The sequence below is a fragment of the Harpia harpyja genome, chromosome 7, assembly GCF_026419915.1.
Source record: "Harpia harpyja isolate bHarHar1 chromosome 7, bHarHar1 primary haplotype, whole genome shotgun sequence".
Lineage (NCBI taxonomy): Eukaryota > Metazoa > Chordata > Aves > Accipitriformes > Accipitridae > Harpia > Harpia harpyja.
The window spans coordinates 5,924,106-5,943,960 of record NC_068946.1 but is presented as its reverse complement, the minus strand read 5'-3'; the positions used below and the strand labels follow the sequence as shown (position 1 = coordinate 5,943,960).

General features: G+C 51.0%; 1 protein-coding gene across 12 annotated transcripts in view; it reads left to right on the top strand.

Annotated features, from left to right (window-relative positions):
- The window catches only part of CASZ1 (castor zinc finger 1), a 212,273-nt gene that overhangs the window by 123,187 nt on the left and 69,231 nt on the right, over positions 1-19,855 (top strand). The window contains exon 2 of one of the 12 annotated variants that reach the window (XM_052791537.1): positions 15,325-15,484. The exons of the other annotated variants lie outside the window; for them this stretch is intronic. Coding sequence (XP_052647497.1) covers positions 15,466-15,484 — 19 coding nt within the window. The 5' untranslated portion in view covers positions 15,325-15,465. The remainder of the gene's footprint in view (positions 1-15,324; positions 15,485-19,855) is intronic. 12 annotated transcript variants of the gene reach the window in all.

Here is a 19,855-nt window from a genome sequence, read left to right as displayed (position 1 = left end):
CCGTTAGCCCATTAGGGGGGATGAGGAGAGTGGTAGAGCTGTGCTCCATGAGCCTGGAGAAGTATGGGCAGAAGGGTCTCTACAGTGCCCTTGGGAGCTGCCACAAGGCAGGCGTGGGCAATGCCAAAGATGGGGATGACAGAGGACATCAACTTGTCTGACTTGTGTTTTGTTTTCAGTCCAGCCTATTTATATTCATCATAGTTGCTATTTTTTCCCCAGTTACATGGATGTGACTTGTCCTCGCTATCTTCCATCTTCCCTGAGCAAACCTTGCCTTTTTCCACATGTCTGTCCTGGGAGGTGCACAGCATCATCCCTCTTGGGCAAAGACCACTGTCCTCCGAGGAGGCATCTCTCGGTGGTGGGCTCCTTCCAGGAGCCTGGCATAGCCCTCCTGCCCTCTCCCACCCAGCCCCGCATTTCCCTGGACAGAAACCGCATACACAGCCTGGGCTGTGTGAACACAGAGTTTGTTTTGCCAGGGTGACCTGTTTAATCATCTCATTTTCTGGTGGCCGTTTATTCCTCGTTTCCACGGTTACAGCCCCATTAAGAGGAGAAGCAATAAGGCAGCGAGTCAAACAGGTAATAAAAACATTAAAGCCATGTGCGCATTGGGAGGGAGGGAGGGCGAGCAGCACTCACTGAGACGAGACGGGCCGTGCCAGGGAGACAGAAGGGTCGCAGGGATCCTGTGCACAGTGTGGTAACACCCAGCTCAGTTCCCAACCTCTGCAGGGGCCTGGCTGCCAACACAGCATCCTACCGCATCCTACCCCACTCCCTTGGAGTGTGCTGCCACGCAGGACAGCATCACTGCCGTCAGTGTGCTGCTCTGCCCCTCACTGTGCTGCTAACCCAGAGTTGCGAGTGGCCAAAAGCATTTGAAATCAGAGTATTTTTGCAACTCTATTTGATTTCAGAGCTGTGACTGCCTGGCAAAACTTGTAACTTGCTATTTCTGTTTAGTTACTGCCATGCTGGTGGACCCAAACATTTGCCATTGCAATAGCTCTACCATGGTACTTGTCAAGGTACCTGCTGTTACCAACGTCAGCTGCACTGATACGCTGAGGAGTGCGGCTCTGCAGAGTTGTGCTTCTGCACAGTTCCCAGAGTGGAACGAACTGTTCAGAATACTATGCTAATGTATTTACAGCTGGCTACCTAAACCAACACAACCTAGAGTATCATGACAGTGGTTTGAGGCTTTCCTAGGTAGAATAAGTATCTGTTTATGGAAGGGCGTATTTCTGCAACCTCCAGGAGAAGGTCAGGCTCCATGGAAACAGGATGGTTAGGTCTCTGCTCCGTGGCAGCACGTGGGCTGCTGGCAGGAGACTGTGGGGTGGGGAGGGGGTGGGAGCTGTTCACCTGGGAGCAGTGGGGGATGCCTTATGGCCGTAGCTAGAAATCAAGGGAGAGCTGTGGAGGGCAGGCAGCACAGCTCTGAATTACCTCTATCCTGCTAGGAGGAATCCCCAGATTTCTGTTTTCCCATTGTGGGCTGATAAAAGGAAAGTAGCAACGTTAAGCAACCTAAAGCAACTCCTCTAGAGTGAGGAGAAGGCAAAGAGCGCTGCTGTCTCAAGAAAAAGAAGGGGGTTGCTTTCAGAGCAGCTCACTTTCCTCCAGGCAGTGTTCCTCAGGGGTCTTCGTAGGTGGGAGCCTTTAGTTACTATATGCTTGTTATCCCAAACCTGACTTTGTCAGCAAGGAGATTGTGGCCTGTCTCCCTTGGGAGATTGCACGCTAGATGTTCTCTTGGGCATAAAACCATGACCTGACTACAAAAGCCAGCAGAGTTACTTTTCCTTATCGTTTCCCAGTGGCCATGGAAGCCAAGCGGCACTGGATCTCAGATGAAGAGATGTTAGCAAGTGAATTGACATTTTTAATACCTGTCTTTCATGTGAGGGCCAGTAGCTGTCTCTGATGGTCGAATGGAGATTGAAATGATGTCACTAAGAAATAATTTTAAAACTTCCTTGGACCCTGCAAGCCTGAGGCTTGGATTTTCAAAGTCATGCTGTGTCGGCCAAATTCTGTTTCTTTGGAGTTGGAGGTTTATCAAAATTGCCACATCTCAGAGCAGTAAGGAAGGCTGGGCTCTCTGGAGACCTGCCCTGGGCTGGAGAATATAGACTTTGTGAAGCTGCTCTTCGTTTCAGACAGTCTGTAAGATTGGTCTGTGAGCTGACTTGATAATTAAGTATGAAAACGATTTTCCAGGACCCACTCCCTCTTGCCATACTGATGTGAAGGGCCCCATCCATTCCTGAGAGTGGGGAGTGGGGTTTGACCTTCCTTTGTGTGATCTCTGGCTACGCCGTGTTGTGCTATGTATTACCCAGGGTAGGTACAAACGCTGATGCTTTATGCAAGCTGCTTATAAGTAATGGGCTTAGGAAAAATGAGCAAACCGCGTAGCTGAAAACTCCCCTGCTCCGGATGGGTTTGAGCGGCAAGGTCGCTGGCATAAAGGAGCAGGTGCCCACGGGCTGGACGGTTCTGGCCTTTGAATGAGGGTGAGTTTCACTGTGGATGAAGAGGTTAAATATAACAGTCTCCTCATATAGATGGGACAGGCTTAACGGCAGAACAAAAATATTCAGAAAAGCAAACAGGAAAAGAGAGCAAGAAAATAATCATGGAAATGCAGTAAACTAACTCCAAGAATGTTTTACCTGCTTGTTTTCTCTGTTGAAATATTCTACCTCATTAGAGCCCCACTTTGCCCTGTTGGGATTTTTTTAATTTATTTCTGACATTGTTTTGGGTTTTATAGTTTCTTTTCTCCAGACTTTATCAGAAAGCATATTTGTGGTGAGTGCCTGTGAAAGGACCTGGCTTGCCGAGTAAATATTCAACGTGGAAATGAGCCGCGTGACCTTGAGGGGGGGAGAGGGAGGAAAGCTGAGAGAAATTCATAAAAAGCTGAAAAAGAAAAGAAAAAGGAGAAGGGAGGGGAGAGGAAAAAAAGATAAAAGGCCTGGCCAGACTGGAAGAAGTCACACAGGAGAGAAATATTGGTCTTTCTTGTTAAAGCGGTGATTGGATATGTAGTGTTAGACATCTTAAAGAGGCCCGATTCTCAGTTGTGCTAAGCACTGACACTTTGAAAAATAGGCCCATTTAAGGTGACTCAAGTTGGGCAACAAAAGTCAGTAGTCACTTTAGATCATCTTGGCTGTGTTCAGAAGGGTGAGTTTTATCCTTGGCGAAGGGCCAGTGGGAGGCCTTTCTGTGTACTGTTCCCGTTCCCAGAATAGGACTTGGGGTGGCTCCTGGACCTCGTGCTGGTCCTTCGAGGCAGAGGCAGAAACCACTGTCCCCAGGTTCTCGGCTGAGCCTCTGCCTGCCCTCCCCACGTGGGAGGCAGCGATCAACGGCTGGACTCACGTGTCACAGACCGGTTGTTCTCGGGTTTGAAAACTGAGTCTGAATTTATTTGTGGAGTTTTTGGGGGGCCGTGGGTGTCTGGGAAAGGTGCCGGACAGAGCAAAAGCCCCTGTCCTCAGTACATGGGCAGTAAGGAGCAGCAGTGCAGGTTTCCCCACCACCCATAGGGTCCCTCTGGTGTGCGAGATTGAGATGTAGATCTTTGCTTTGGAAACTAGCAAGAATCTCAGTCAGAAAAGACTGTGAAAACACTGTTGCGAGGAAAATGCATAAGAAAGTTTGGGTAGAAACACGCCGCTGTCACTGCTGGAGACAAAGATGTGAAGTCCAGATGCACTCTGGAGTTTGGGTTTCCAGAACTGCCTGGTTTGGACTTGAAGGTTTGTACTTCAGTTGCATGCCTAGTCCTGGATGATCTGAACTGTATTTTAAAATTATATTGTAGGGATTGGAGATAGATTAGCACTGAGTTTCTGCAGGTTTATATTTTTTTCTTTATGGGATGTTCCTCTAGCGTGTCCTTAGTATCTTGATGACACCAGCACCGGGAAGCCCCTCAGTCCTGCAGCTGCAGCCGTCAGCTCTCTGCTGCCCGTTTCCGTGAGTCGCAGGAGGGGTTCGGGCACACAGGGAGCCGGCACCCAGCAGTCATGGGGGGCTCGAGCAGAAATCCTTGTGCTGGTCTCCAGGCAGCCAATGGCTTCTGCTAGTTTTTTGTTGTTTGAATGCATGAAAAAAAGTTTGGATGTATTTAGGATGCCCTTACAGCTCATTGTATTGTCATTTCTTCGGCTCCCCAAATTCTCTTCAGTTTCAAGAGGGGAAGTCTAACTTCACTGGCATCAGCACTTCAAAAACGCTACACACTGACATAAGCATTTCAGAGTGTGGGGCAAGGACTGTGCCGAAGCTGAGCCCTCATTTGTGTTGAAACAGTGCTGATTACCATTTTTCGGTTAAAACAAAATAGCTGCACTAATGATCTTCGCATACACATCTTTAAATTTTTCTTCATTTAGGTGGGGGTGATGATTTATTTCTTTCTGTAAGCCTGAAAATTGTAGAATTAGATTTTCATTGCTCGTATGGGAGAGGCCTGCTGTATGGAGGAGAGCTTTTTTTGATTTCTTTCCAGTTGGAGTGTGTGAAATAGTAGGGAAAAGTCTTGTCTAGTGATGACCTCAAAATAATTTCTATAGCAGTGCAATGTGATGTCAGACAGACAGTATGCAGCTGGGTGGGAAGTGCAGGCAGTGGGGGCACGGGTGCCTGACACAGGGGAAAACCGGCATAAATAAAAAACATTAGTCCAAGGCTTCGGGAGGAACTAGAGCAAAGTCACCAGTGCAGATGCCAGGGCAAGGAACTGTAACTGTACGTTTAATAGCTTTGGATGTTTGCTTTTATGTGACAGTTGCTGTTCAAGCAAACAGATTGGAGAACTCCAGACTTGCATGGATTTCAGGGATTTTATTTATATGTGTTCAGTACAGGACGTGAGTGGGATGGGAGCGCAGGGGGTGTATGGAGCAGGAGGAAGGGCCTGGTACCCCACTCCTCCCTGCCCCGTGCACCTTGATTTACCCACGCGTGTTCATTTGCTGAGCTGAACCTTCCCCTCTCACTCCTGTCTCCTTTCTCTGCCCTGAAGTCATTCTGCCCCCAAACTTGCCTCACTCACCTGCTCCCCGCTGCTCCTAGCATTTTCCTGCACTCCCAGGAGCATCCTCTGTCCCATTCTCATGTATCCACATCCTCTGCCTCCCCGGCTATGGAGCCTGTCACTAACCTGCTCGGCCAGGGCCCTCTGCAGCCTGCAAGAGCCCTACCCTGTGCTGAAAGCCCCGTCTGGAAAGCAAACGGCTCTGCCCCATGTGCCTGCCCTACCCGGCCTCCCCTGTCTGGCCCTGGGTTCAACTGAAACTGTCCAAAGAGAACTGAAAGGCAGAGGCATGTTTTCACAGTTTATTCTCCAAAAGGAAAGCCTGCAAGGGGTGAGGGGCAGACTCCTTGCAGCGAAGGTGTTAACAAATAGCAGGTGATTAAACATGACAAGCAGTGACATTTCTGTGTGGGGTTCTCAGTACCAGCAATGCCAAGAATGAAGCTATAAACCCTGACATTTTGTGTTATGCACTGAGGTTTTTAATAGACATCTTTCTCTCCCTCCCCCCTGTTTATTTCTTTTATTCTTTTTTTCTCTTCTGTCCCCTTCTCCCTTTCCCTCTCTTCTCTCTTCCTGACCCTCACCCTGGCTCTGCCCCGTCCCAAGTGCCCTCTGCCTCCTCTTCCCATACCTCCCTCCCTGCCCTTATCTTGGTTCCCTTGCTTTACCAGACTCATTTGTTTGATGGCCTTCACTTTTTCTTCTGTTCCTCTCTTCCTCCCTATTTTCTTGTTACACTTTTCCAAGCTTTTTTGCTTTTCGTGGTGTCATTCCCCCTTCCTTACTCTTCCTCCTCTTAACTCCGGTCTCTGCCATATGCATACATGCTTGCAGTCTTTCTCACACATACGCACTCCCACACTTTATTGCACACACACCACCACTTCCCGCACACTTTTCTGCTCTCCCCCACACGCTCTCGCTCTCTCCTGCACCGTCTCTCACATGCGCTCGCACTTGCTCTTTTCTTTCTGTGCTTCCCCTCTCTTGCTCTTCTTTGTCTTTGTTACTCCCTTCTGCTGTCATCCTCCCTCTGTCTGTTCTTTTCCACTCTCTCCCCTTCTCCCTCCCTTTCCTTTCTCTTTTTGGGGCCTGATGTAATACGCTAACCATGGGCAGCCAGGCCAGTTGCTTGTCAGGGAGCAGGTGTCCCACCCCTGAGTGATGTTTTTGTTAATAACATTTTTGCCCTGACTCAGAAGCCGGCGTTTTGGAGATTGGTTGTTGGGTTTTTTTTTAAGGACGGGAGCTGAGGAGGCTGTGCTTTTGGGAACAGTTGCTGGGTTTGTACTAAAAGGACTGCAACAGTTGTTCTGCTGAGCAAGAAACGTTGGAACAACTGCAGATTCTCCCTCTCTCTCTCTCTCTCCATATCTATCCAAAGGGCATTTGGAGGTGACACCCAATGCACCGTCCCCCTTGCAGCCAGCTCTAATTGGAGCCGACAGGCTGCTGCTGGCTCTTGGCTTTAGGAACGGGGCACTTCTGCCACCGGAGTTGGCCCTACCCGGCAGCCCTCTGTATTAGAAAAAAACTTTCCTCATCTGCCTTGGCTGCCTTCTCCTGATGTGGTTATGGACACAAAATGAACAAAATGCTGGGGTGACCAGAGCATTCAAACACAGAGCTCTCCTCCATATCAGCAGGTCACCTGGTCTCCAGGGCTCAGTAGTAATGGCCTGGCTACACGATCTGAAACCGAAGAAAGTGGTCTCCAGGCACAGAAAGATAGAAGGGTTCGGTGGCGGTCATCTGCTCCCCTGTGCATAACCTGCCTGGCTCACTGTATCTTATCAGGCTGTGATCTCCTTCATGGAGAGTCCAGGGGGCAATGCGTGATGCTTTCCACTCAGCAGGGTGGAAATTGCGTGGGCTGGCCCGTCAGAGCCTGTCTTCTCTGCCAGATCAGCCTGGCTATCGGCACCAGGGTCTGAACCTTCCCCATCTGTCTGGCCCCAGTGCCAGTCACGCTGCAAAAGCCATCGCGAAGTGCCGCTTGGGGACTTGAGGCATCTCCAGAGGCTCTTTGAGCTGCACGGCGAGTCCTCATCTGGCTGTGGGAGTCTCTGCCTCTCCCCAGGTCCCTGGGGAGGATCTGTGGGGAGCTCCTGGAGAATTACCATGCACACGCTGTCTGTGCTGTGCGTCGGTGGCTTACCGGCCCATCGCTGTAGCTGGCACATCTGTGCTGAGAGCATCCAGGGCAGGCGAGAGGCTCTCGTGGGTGGACAGCGAGGACAGAGGCTGGGGCAGCTCCCATGTGCAGGAGGTCACTGGGGCCCCAGTGTAAAGGGCTCAGCAGGTATTTGAAATGAGTCCAAACTAAACTGCAGCTTCAGTCCCAGAATTTTCTCTTCCTTGACTCTGCAGTTGCTCTAAAAATCAAAATACTTCCCCCTAAAGACCCCGCCTCTCCCTCCTTGTCCGCCCAGGTCTTATTGATCCAGCACCACAGACGGTGGCTGCAGCTTGAGTTGCCAAGTAGGGCAGATCAATAGAGACTTGGTATGGGATTTTTGGCAGCTGGGACATCCATTCGTCCCTCCTCCCCTCCCACCATCCCTCCAGGAAACGGCCAGCATCACAGTGAAAGCAGGTGGAGCAAAGCCCTGTCCTTATGCTTTCCTCTCACCTTGTCCTTCCCTGTCCTCCGTGCTGCAGCCGCCAGGACTGGAGGCCTCTGCGGGAGCGAATGGCACGTGTGGAGCCGGAGTGGTCCCCTCCCCTGCACTGGCTCCACCGGCCCCTCTCTGCCGCTTACCCTTTGCAATGGCCAAGTCCACCCTTTTGTATACTGAGGCAATCCTGTGGGTCATTCCAGCATCCCCGAGAGCAGGATTTGGCCTTGATTGTTTGCACAGCCTTTTTATTTAACAAGGGCTTCTTCCCTGCCTGGATCCAAAGTAACTCCCCTCTGCCCTTCTTCCCTGCTGTGGCCATCAGTGCTGCTGTCGTCTTTCTGCAGATGGGGAAAGCAAGGCACGGTGACGTGAAGTGACTTCCTAAAGGCCAGAGAGGGAGTCAGTGCTGGAGTCGGGGTTAGGGGCCACGTTTCTGGCTGTCCTTTGCCAGCCCTCAGCCCGTTGGCTGTGGGCCTGGGACAGTGCTTCTTCCCCACTCATGAGGCTTCCTAGGGTGCCCCGTCTGTGTGGGTCCAAAACCTGTGGGCTAGTCTCCAGCATGAACTGGGGGAACTGGAGGCAGAGGGGAGCAGTGGGAAGGAGAAGGGTGCTGTGCAGGCAGCTTTCCCTGCTCCTTCGTGTCTGGAGAGAGTGGTTAGCTCTGCTGTAAGATGTCCTTAACCCTTGCCAACCCTCTTGGCTGCCGAATCTCTGACAGGTGCCGAGCGCCGCACACAGTGAAGTTAATGAAATGAGTATTTCGGGGAGGGGGGGGAGGGAGGCTCCGTATTGCACCCTGGGGCCCTGGGTTTATTAATGGTGACCTGCCATTAAAGACTAAAGTGCTAACCTGGTCATATTTAGCAGCTTTCAATGGTATCCCAGTGGCCTCTGCCTGCAATATCAACTCCTGCCTTCCCCCCGCAGCCCCAGGCCGGCAGGAGCTGACTCCAGAGTTTCTCTGCTACGATGAGTCTGGTGGGCAGCACTAAGAAGTCTCTGCGCTGCTGCTGCCAGACAGATTTCCACCCCCTCCTGCTGCTCCGAGCAGCTTCCCCCTCTTACTGCCAGGTCTTGCCAGGGAGCACTTGGAAAAGAGAACCAAATCCTGGCATCTTCATGATCTCCTTTACTCAGACAGAGCCTGGGGGTCACTAGGAGAGGGAGAAGTGCCAGTACGAAGCTTGCAGGATTTGGCCATGGAGGAGAGGCAAACGCAGGCCCTGCAAAGTGCTTCCACAGAGCTCTCCGAGAAAGCGCTGGTAAATTATCCCTCTGAGGTGGCAGGCTGGGAAACGAGGCAGCAGCTCTGCCAGACCTGATTAAAACAGGACTTGAGGCTAACAGCTTCAGGTCAGAGCAGGAGGGCTACTCTCCCTGCTACTGGCCCTCTTGCTTCGGTCCAAGAGGGACTTGGAAAACCCAAGCGTGGGGGGATGTCCCCCAGGGGACAACAGCGGTTGGATATTGCAGTGACAGGCACTTTAGAAAGATGCTGGGGGCTGCTGCTGCTGCTGCTGGTCTAGGCAGCGATCAGTGTTAGCAGAAGAAAAAAAAGCCCCAGAGTCTCCTTGAAGCTAATTCTGCTCTTGATGCCTCCCCAGAAGCAAGATCCTGCTGTGCTCTGTGTGCCAACTGAGATTATTGCCTTCCCTGATCACTTCTTCCTGGATTAAAAACTCAGCACAGAGTATTTTGCCATGTGTTATTCCAGGATACCCGCTAGAAGCTCCACGTGGTGCAGACCCTGGCAGAAGGATGGGGGAATCACGGGGCATCTCCAACTTGGGTGCTCCTGCTGCTCAAGATGGGAGGTGGGGATGCACCTGCCCCCTCACGCCTCTGTTTTGCCCGAGGTGAAGGCGTGAAGAGCGAGGCCGTAAGGGATTTTCCTCTCTCCAGCAAGCCCTGTAAGCCACAGATCCCTTGTCCTCACAACCCTGCCCTTCATGTGGGCACGTTTGTCAGTGTGGGCTTCAGGCCATTCCCCAGCAGAGCCAGCGAGGGCAGGGGCCTTGTTCCAGCGGAGAGCTCCAGCCCTCACAGCCTCCCAACAGGACGAGTGCTGGTTTGGCAGCCAGGCTGGGGGCAATCCTCACTCTCTCGTTTGGCTCTGTGCCCCAGCTGATCCGGAGCCAGGTTTTGCTGTAATCCCTACATCCTGTTGCAGGTCCTTAATCAGCTGGAGCCAGCCTGGAAAAAAAACAAAAACCCAAACCCCAAACTGTTGCGGTTAAAGCTCCCCACTCCCGGGTGGTGGGGAGAAGTGTACAGCAGCCTTCCTGGGGAACCAGGTGGGAGGCTGGAAGGGCTGGGAGAGATTGCAGCTCCCTTGTTAAGGGAGGAAGCAGAGAAAAGGGTAAGTGTGTGTTTCTGCTGGGGGTCTCAGCAGGACCCACTCGTTGCTGTTCCCCCCGTAGAGGGGATGAGTCTGGCTTTGAGGCATTGATTCCTCCTGTTCTCCCACCGCCAGCACAGCTAGGGATGCTGCCCCTTCAGCCCTCACTGGGCAGGCTTGAAAACTCTCTGGGTTGTTGTTGAGTTGTTTTTTTTCCCGTTTAATGCATAGAATAACACTGATGGGTCTGAACAGCTCCAGCCAGGCGACGAGGGGAAAGAATAACAAGCTCCTGAATGTCAGGCGAAATTATGGGCCATTGCTATTTAGGGTGAGTCTGGTGGATTTAGGGCCTCTCTGTTCTATTGTCCCAGCTGCTCTGAGCATTGGAGCAGGCGAGACACAAGTCGGGAATTTTATTGCAGAGCATGTGCAGGGGAAGGCTGGTTCTGAGCGTTTCCGGAGTTGAACAGCAGGGTGGGGGATAGGGGACAGTTTCTGTTGGAAAGTTGGTGAGATGTGATACTGGGAGGAGGTAGGAGGCTGGAAGTCCTGGAGAAGTGGTCATCCAGCAGAGAAAAGAGCCCCTTTGCTTCCTGCTCTTTGTCAGGATTCAGCTCCAGGTGTTCATCAAACTCCCCAAGTTTGTGTAGCGTTGGTTTCCATCCGTCGGACCTTAGCTTGTTGTCCGGCTGCCGCTCTCTGCAGGAGCTTCCCTTGGCAGACCCTGCTGGTCTCCCTTCCGCATCTCACGAGCACACGGCTGCTCAGCGCCTCGTCTTCTCACCCATCTCTTGAGAAGCATTCATGGAGGTAGTCTGTATGAAAGACACTGCATAAACGCGTATGTTGAATGGGGATTAGGAGTTTTGGTGCCTTCTCTTGGATTGCTTTTGGCTGGCGCTGGTGATGTAACCAGGGCTGGCACGGTGCTCACACGGCCTGCCAGGTATTAGGGGGAAGGGCCCAGATGAACAGCAGAAGAGAACACAGAAAGGATGAAGAAAGTGTTATGCAGCATGTAGAAGTGGGTCGTCCATGGGAAAGTGAAGTCTGCATGAGTCCTGAACAGGGTGTATCCTAAGCTTCCAGATTTTGGCAAATACATTATGTCCCATGCCAGGATGGGGAGGAGTTGCAGAGAGTAAGAAAGCCGTTCTTGCCTGGCTGTCTTCACAGGTGTGAGGCTCGGCAGGGTGAATTCTCTGCTTCTTTGGGGCTCTTTTTATTTGACCGGATTAAAAAGCCTATTTGAGTTTCTTAAACCATTTAATCTAAAATCCCCAGGTAGATGCGCCATTGGATTCAGTTTTAAGCTTATAAACAAAATAGGTCTGCGTTTGTCTCTTCTTCATTTTGTTCTAAAAAAGCAAGGGTTTGACCTGTCCTCCCTGGAGTCGGGGGGTAGCTGGGCTTCTTGTGCTTATGAATCCCCTTGAGCTTTCCAAAGGGTGGGAAGGTGCGGAGACCGGGGTGCTGGTGTGACCTTCCTGCAGCCCCAGGTTGGGTGTGCGTGTGGCCTGGGCAGGTGGTGGGAGGAGGGAGCAGGGGCCAAGCTCCACTGGCCGGGTTAAATGACTGAATCGGTTCCCAGGGGTCAGTACCTGCGTGGAGTGCTGAGCATACATAAAACCCCATTAAGACCATTGCTCTGCACATAGTGTGGGGAGATGGAGAAGGAGGAGACCATAGAAAATTGGAGAAAATGGGAGGAAACCATGCTGCAGTGTGATCCACTGGAGCAGTCTGGGTAATTCTTTCCAGTTCCCACAGTCCTCTGAGAGGAGCTAGTTTTCCTCCTCCGCTCCCAGCATGCCCAGCTCCTTCCAGGGTTTCTTCCTGCGCCCGTCCTCTCCACCCGCTTGGGGTTCTTGTCTCCTTTCCAGCTCTGTATGGCTTTATTGCTGCCACTCCCTGCACTTCTGAGGAGGTTTCATGGACATGAGACCAGTTGGGACTGCTCTCAGATCAGCCCAAAATGGGACAGTTCATGATTTGTGTTTGCAGGAGGGAGGTGCTAATGATGCCTACAGGAGCTACAGGAATGTCGCAGCTCCGTGGTCCACAGTGTCATGTTTCTGACAGCGGCTAGTGCCAGATGCTCTGAAGGAAGGTACCAAACCCCACAACAGGCAGATGTAAAATGATCTGCCCCTGTGTCCCCTCGATGTCCTTTCCATGTGTCCGGCAGAGACCAGCTCGAGTTAGTAATGCCTGCACGCCTGTGTGGGATGACGGTGGCAGCGCTGGGTCCAGCCCTTGCAGGAGAGGTGTCCCTTCCAGATCCTGTCCCCAGTGCTAGCAGCCGCAGCAGAAAGCTGAGCAGAAAGGAGGCTGTCTGCCATCCCAGCTCCTTCGTGCAGCCGCGGAAATGCTCATTCCAGCGCGGCCATAGGAAGGCCATGAGGGCAGGCTGTCCTTCTTGCCTCTTGCAGTCTTTGCTGTGAGCAGAGAGGCCTCCCATGTCCAGGGCTCTCAAGGAGATGCTTTATGAAAGAGGGTGGTGGGAACAAGACTGTAGCCTTCTCCTCCCCCTTCTCCCAAGGAACTGGAGACAGACAGAGGGACAGGCATCTGTCCAATGGCAGCTTGAATAGGAGGGAGCCCTCTTGGCTTTGCCGAGGGAGCCTCTTTCTATATGGAAATGAAGAATTTAGGCTAATGGAGCTCAACCATCTCTAATTTTGCGATGGCAGGAGGATTTTGATTGAAAGTAATTAAGCAAGCTAGCTGTAAAATTAATTAAAGCAAAAGGGGGGGATTTTTTTATTGGATTGGATAGCGATATAGCGGCTGTCAAATGGGGGACGGATGGGGGTGACCTGAATTCTCTGCCCTCCCTCCTCCCACTCGGGACGTTTATGTCACTTTAATCTCCTTACAGCGGCTGGTGTGCATTTGTTTGAAATAATCAAGGAAATATGGTCAGAAATTGTCAGCTTTCAGATCTAATTTACCTGACAGCCCTGCGCGGACCAGTAAGCCTCTGTGTGTGTGTGTGAGAGCGTGTGTGTGAGTGCGGTGTATGTGACTGTGTGGTCATGGAGGACTCCTTGTCTCCCTTCTCTCCCCTTTTTCTTCATTCTGTCTTCTCTTGATTCCTAGCAAAAATACTTCTGACACATCTGGGACTACCCAGCACCTTGCAGGAAAAAGAAATAAGTTTGAGAATTTTCCTGTGGTCCCTTCTTCACCCCCACCTTTCCATCACTGCCTCCTCCCAGCCTGCTGCCTCATCCTTGCACCATAACCAGCTTTAGGGTTTAGGCAATATAGGATTAGGGGAGGTGGCTGTAATTCTTTATTCCAGATGGCTGGCAACTGCTAAACCCACTGTCACAAGTACCGAGTTATAAAAATACTTAAATTAGGCCCTTTGTTTCAGCCCATGTCCCTGCCAAGCAGCTCTCCTGGTGTCCTGTCGGCAGCTCAGCTTGCACAGCACAGGTAGGGGACTCTGAGTCAAGACTATAATGATGCTGGGGAGAGGCTTCTCTGGACTTGCACCTATCTGGATTCCCTTGCTCAGGTCCATCTGCTTCTTTTTGCCTTTAGCACTTAAAGAGAGATCCTGCAGTAAGAAGAGCTAGGCATGACTTGGTGTACGTGTGTGCTCACTTAGCATGTACATGTGTGCTCACTTAGCATGTACGTGTGTGCTCACTTAGCAGGTGAAGGTCCTGATCCAGGGACATACAAAGGCTGCAGCAGCTCTCATACATCTTACTGGGGGGTGCACACTCTTGACAGAGATCCAGGTTCCCCCCTCTGGACCTAATCCTGCAAGTACCTGGTGACCTGAGCTCAATGTACTGGAAACTGGGGAGGGAGGGCAACTACTGTAGGGTCAGCCTTTCTTCAGAGCTGCCCTGGTGCCTCACATCTGTCTTGCTAGGTTGGCTCTTAGGGTTATTATTTATTATTTATTATTGTTCATTAAGTGCTGACAGAGTTGGGGCTTTTGTTTGTTTTGTTTGGGTCTCCATTTAGAGGCCTTTGCTGAGGCAGTCTTCAGTGCCAAGACCTCAGGCACTTTTACAATTACAGCCCGTGATCCTATTGTATTGTTTATGTAATGACTCTCAATCCCAAGGGATTCTGCAGCCTTTCTTAGACCTGAGCACCCAGCACCTGGCAGAGAGTGCAGGGCAAACGCTGGCCACTGGTGCCAAGGAAAATCTCTGGGCTTTACATGCTAGGGGATCATTAATACATAGACGGATCAGGCTGGACCTTGCTGCGAGGATCCACATGCAGGGAAGTTGATTAAGCTGCTTCAGAAGGAGCAGATGATTCATCCCCGCCACGGTCTGTGTGGTTGCGGAGCATCTTGGTGGCTCAGACCTGATGCTCTGGCTGTTGGGTGTCTGCAGCCCACCAGTCTGTCTCTGAGACAGTGAGCTGAGTGACTGGTCTTTGTGGGCCAGCTTATGTGACCAGTCCCCTGAGTGTCCCAGAGCACCCCAAGCCATCTCAGCAGTGGGATTGAAACTTTTACCCTGTTAAATAGATGTGTGGAGAGCACCTCACCAGCTCTGTAACCTGCTGGACATGGGTAGGACATGGTCTAGTCCGTGACCAGCCGCGTGCAGCTGTGCTGAGGTGGGTGATGAGCTCATCACCATGATTCCAAGGTTTATTTCCAGCTTTGCAACTGATTCGCTTTGTATCTGTAGCCATGCGAATGCATAGCTTTGTGCCAGTGCTTCCTCATCAGTATAATGGGTATAATTAGGCTTCCCTGATAGAAGATAGTGCTGAACGCTTAGTGTGCTAGAAGATTTTTTCTTTTGTTTAAAAGTCCTTTCCAAAAAAAGGAGGTAAGACCTGACTTTAGAGTGCTGGTTCCCATATCGTATTTCAAGTATATGTGGATTAAAATCTCTGACAATATCAAACGCTTTCCTTGTGGGATAGGTCTGCTGTGAAGTGTTGGCTTCCCATAAACCTAGCAGAAGCTGAGTTAGGTGAAGACTAAGTGCTTCTAAGCGCTCAGTCTCCTCTGTATTCAGCAAAATACAGGGACTGCAGGATGTGGCACTGCTGATCTTCTATGTTAATTACAACTATAACAGAATGTAATATCAAGAATAGTCTAAATAATTTCATGGCCTGTTAACCAAAAGAGAGCTTGAGTTCTGGGTTGTGGACCAGGCTACCACTGATAATGGTATCTAAAGTCAGTGGTGTCTAGAAGAAGGGTCATACTGTGCTGGCTGCTCCTATTTCCTTCTGTAGATTGCAAGACCAGGTGATTAAGAGTGCATTAGATAATTTTCTAACATTCCCTACAGGCAGTTACTGGCATTGCTGTAGAGGCATCCTGAACGACGTGTTGGAAAAGGAAGTGCACAGGACAGTCTTTCTGCATTGTGAAAATGTTTGAAACCCCCATGCAAAGCTGTGCTCTGTTCTGACTCCAAGTCTCCTCAGACATGGCCGAGGAAAATGCATGTGAGTGCTGACCTGGGGGCACCTTCTGTTGTTCTATTTGCACCTACTTGTACCTGTTCAACACATCTCCCCTCTCAAGCACTGCCACTCTCGCTGCAATTGAGTCTGCAGACCCTGACTCCAGCACAGCCAGGAGCTGGAAAACATCCTGTAGTTGGGTGAATGGGATGAAAAGTTCAGATTTGAGTGGCGTGTCTTTTTCTCGCAGTTTGATGTGAGTGGCAGTGGAAAGGCATAAGCTCAGTTCTCCTGTCACTGATGTGGTGTCAGCTGGGAAAATCATTCTTCTGAGCTTAGCAGAGTGACATTAGCATAAGAGCAGTCAGAGAGGGATCGAGCCTAGCAGGTCTGGAAGAGGAGAGCTGAGGCACTGGGCTGAGAGTGTCTGCGATATTTGACATGTTGATTTTGCTTGCTTGTGCTCAGGACTAGATAGAGATGAGCCGCTCATCCTCAGTCTGTGGGGCAGGAGAGTCTTTCAGAAAGCAGACCGGCAGCTCAGCTCACGTCAGTTCAGAGAAACCTTGGGAATGTGCGAGGAGATCTCCAGGAGTGAGACGTGGCAGAGACACCTGTATCTGCCTTTCCTGGGGAGGCAGTTCAGGCTGTGGTGCTGCTGACTCACACAGCATCTTGCTCCAGCACTGAATTCTGCCTGCTGTTCTTGCACATCCAGCTGGCTTGGGGCAGCAAATGGAAGAAAAAGCCAGAGCCAGTGGCTCAGCTGATTAGGGGGTTTCAGGCAGAGCTTGCCCTGCCTGACTTGCAATGGGTTTGGGGGCTTTCTGTAGAAACTGAGGGCAAGGGCAAGTCTGAACAAGCCAGTTACTCTTAATTTCCCATGGAGGCAGAAAAGCTACCGAGAACATAAAAATGTTGCAATAGAAGGTTTGGGGATAAGAGGGCAGAGTGTTGCTGGCCAAACAAGACTGTGTTTGATGATAGATCTGTCACGCCACTTACCTCCCTGGCAGTGGGATCCAGGGACCTCATGAGGATTCAGGACAGGCTTTTGTGAAGACATCCTGAGCAGTGAAGCAGGGTGCTGAGTGGGGCGCAGGGCAGTGAGGGAGGCATGGAAAGCCGTGTGTCACACTTGCAGCTCATCTGCTGGAGCCCAGTTAAAACACAGGTGTAAGGGAAAAGGGCATCAGTATGTCTCCCTCTCCCTTCCCCCTTCCTTCCATCTCACATCCTCCCTAGAGCACCATGCAAGTTTATCGGTTTACACCAGAATGCAGTAAAATCACTGAGGTTGCCAAGGTCTTGTTTTCATTAATTCTGAACCCTGATATGCCAGCCCCCCACTCTGGCACTCATTTGCAGGGCTGTCGCTGCTAGTGTAGGCTCGCCTCAAGGCTTATTAAACCAGCACCTTTGAAACCTAGGCTGAATTCATAGAATCGTAGCATCGGTAAGGTTGGGAAAGACCTTTAAGATCATCAAGTCCAACTATTAACCTAGCACTGCCAAGTCCACCACTAAACCATGTCCCTAAACACCACATCTACACGTCTTTTAAATACCTCCAGGGATGGTGACTCCACCACTTCCCTGGGCAGTCTGTTCCAATGCTTGAAAACCCTTTCGCTGAAGAAATTTTTCCTAATAGCCAATCTAAACCTCTCCTGGTGCAACTTGAGGCCATTTCCTCTTGTCCTGTCGCTTGTTGCTTGGGAGAAGAGACTGATCCCCACCTCGCTACAACCTCCTTTCAGGTAGTTGTAGAGCTAAACAACCCCAGTTCCCTCAGCCGCTCCTCATAAGACTTGTGCTCTAGACCCTTCACCAGCTTCATTGCCCTTCTTTGGACACGCTCCAGCACCTCAATGACTTTCTCGTAGCGAGGGTCCCAAAACCGAACACACTATTCAAGGTACAACCTCACCTCAAGGTGCTGAGTACAGGGGGACAATCACTTCCCTAGTCCTGCTGGCCACATGATTTCTGATACAAGCCAGGATGCTATTGGCTTTCTTGGCCACCTGGGCACACTGCTGGCTCAGACTTCAGATTTGTAACAGCTGATTCCCCCATGTCCCATGCTCCTCCAGTGCCCAGAAAACAGCTTATTAAAAATCACCATTGGTAATTGCCTGGGAAGTCACATTTTTAACACTTCGGTTCTTGGGAGTTGAGCTCTCTCCTTTCCCAGACTATGGAGTAAATCATGACTATCCCTGCTATTTACTCTAGACTACAGAGGACTTGAAAATGTTCCTGTAGGGCCGGTCTGCCCTCAGGAAAGCCAGTGGATCCCAGTCACAGTTGTCTTTTGGTGGAAGGAGTTCTGCGTGAGGCTGAGGATTATCGATTCGTGTCCAGAGAAGGGCAACCAAGTTGGTGAGGGGCCTTGAGCACAAGTCTTATGAGGAGCGGCTGAGGGATCTGGGGTTGTTCAGTCTAGAAAAGAGGAGGCTGAGGGGAGACCTTATCGCTCTCTACAACTACCTGAAAGGGGGTTGTAGTGAGGTGGGTGTTGGTCTCTTCTGTCAGGTGTCTGGAGATAGGACAAGAGGGAATGGCCTCAAGTTGAGGCAAGGGAGATTTAGGTTAGATATTAGGAAAAATTTTTTTACTGAGAGGGTTGTCAAACATTGGAATGGGCTGCCCAGGGAAGTGGTTGAGTCACCATCCCTGGAGGTATTCAAAAAGCGAATGGACAGGGTACTCCAGGGCATGGTTTAGGGGGCATGGTTAATAGTTGGACTTGATGATCTTGAAGGTCTTTTCCAACCGAAATGATTCTATGATTCTATGATTCAAAGGCAGTGATTCCCCATCCCGGGGCAGGAGCTGCCAGCAGGGAGCCAGCAGCTGCAGTGTCTGCAGGCACCCTTGACCCACCACTGCTCTGCGCTTTCACTGTCCACAGATCCCTTTCCTCCGCAGTGTCTGGAGGTGGCTTCTCCTCCCGGCCTTGGTGGAACAGCAGATGGAGAGAGCAAAGGCTGGGAAATGGGTTGTTCAGTGAGTGTGCCTGGGTGTTCCCGCAGGGACTTGGTGGTGGTGGTTGTTGGTGGGAGGGCAGGAGTAGCAGAGTAGCCAGGATCCCTTGTCAGCATTTGTGTCTTTTTTCATGTTGGTGGATATTTGCCAGTAAGTGATAGTGTTGAGCTGGATACCACTGAGCTGCTGGAAGTAGAATGAGACCTGTTGACTTTGAGAAGCTTGAAATGTGTCTTTGCCCTGCAGTGCCAATATAGCAGCTGCAGAAACAAGCTCATTAGTTCACCATTGAGAAAGCAGAAGACAGTCCCCCTTACAAGCAAGGGAACTGAAGAGGAGGAATCAACTTCATGGACTGCTCTAAAGCTAAGCCTGTGGCATTTGGAGTACATTGTCATTGCAGAATGAATTTGCAGGACCGGTGCATGACTGTGAGCTGGCAGGTTAGCCTCCCGGAGGTGTGAGCAGGCATGCCGAGTCCGAGTGTCCTCACCTGGGTGACTTGTACTGGTGCAATACTGGGACTTCTCGGGGCATCTCCTGTGGTTGTTCGCAGAGCTGCCACAGGCTCCGTCAGCAGCAGAGTCTGGGAGAATTTTCCTCCTCCTGCACCCAAGCAGAGGAGGGAAGGGAGGCTGTAGGCAGACTGGGAGCAGCTGGTTCTACAGTCTCCACGTGCATCCTCGCAGCAGTGGGGCAGCTCCCCAGCCTGGGTGAGAGCCATGCTGCTACCTGGCTGGGCTGGCCGGCTTGCAGTGCAGAGTACCAGACTTGGGGGAGGGCTTTGTGGGAGAGGGCTCAAGGCAGCACTCCCTGAGTTCACTCTGCACAGGAGATCCACCCTTATGGAGCTGTCTTTTTATTTGCAAACTGAGCAGTTGTATTGGAAGAGATTTAGCAAACATGGGACTGCACAATGCTATGTGTACTGAGTCACACATCAGGGCTAGAGCCAACTAGCACTGTGAGCTACTGAGGCAAACATTTGAGAATAGTTACAATAGGCACCAAAAATATCTTCAAATGAGATCTTTCTGCATTGCTGCATGTTGGGTAACAGGGAGGGCTGACAACCTAAGCTTAAATTCTACCCACATGCTCCGGAGCTCATGCTGGGCAAGGCAGGCAACTGGGATGGGAACAAAACATAGGAAAAGCAGTTTTGCTCCTATAAAGGGAACCCTGATTAGCCCATTTCACATAGGTTGAAAAAGTTCTGCTCTGGTGGGAGAGATGGGGTTGTGGTCCTGCATAGCGAATTAGGCTCTAGTGTTTGGCCCTGTGGTCCTGGCTCTGACTGCATTTCAGGAGGGAATGACTCCAGAATTACTAATACCCTGTTGGATCTGCAGCTCAGAGCTCCCCACACCTGCACAGGGCCAGGGCAGGATTGGTCCCTACAAGATGCCTTCTCCTGTTTGG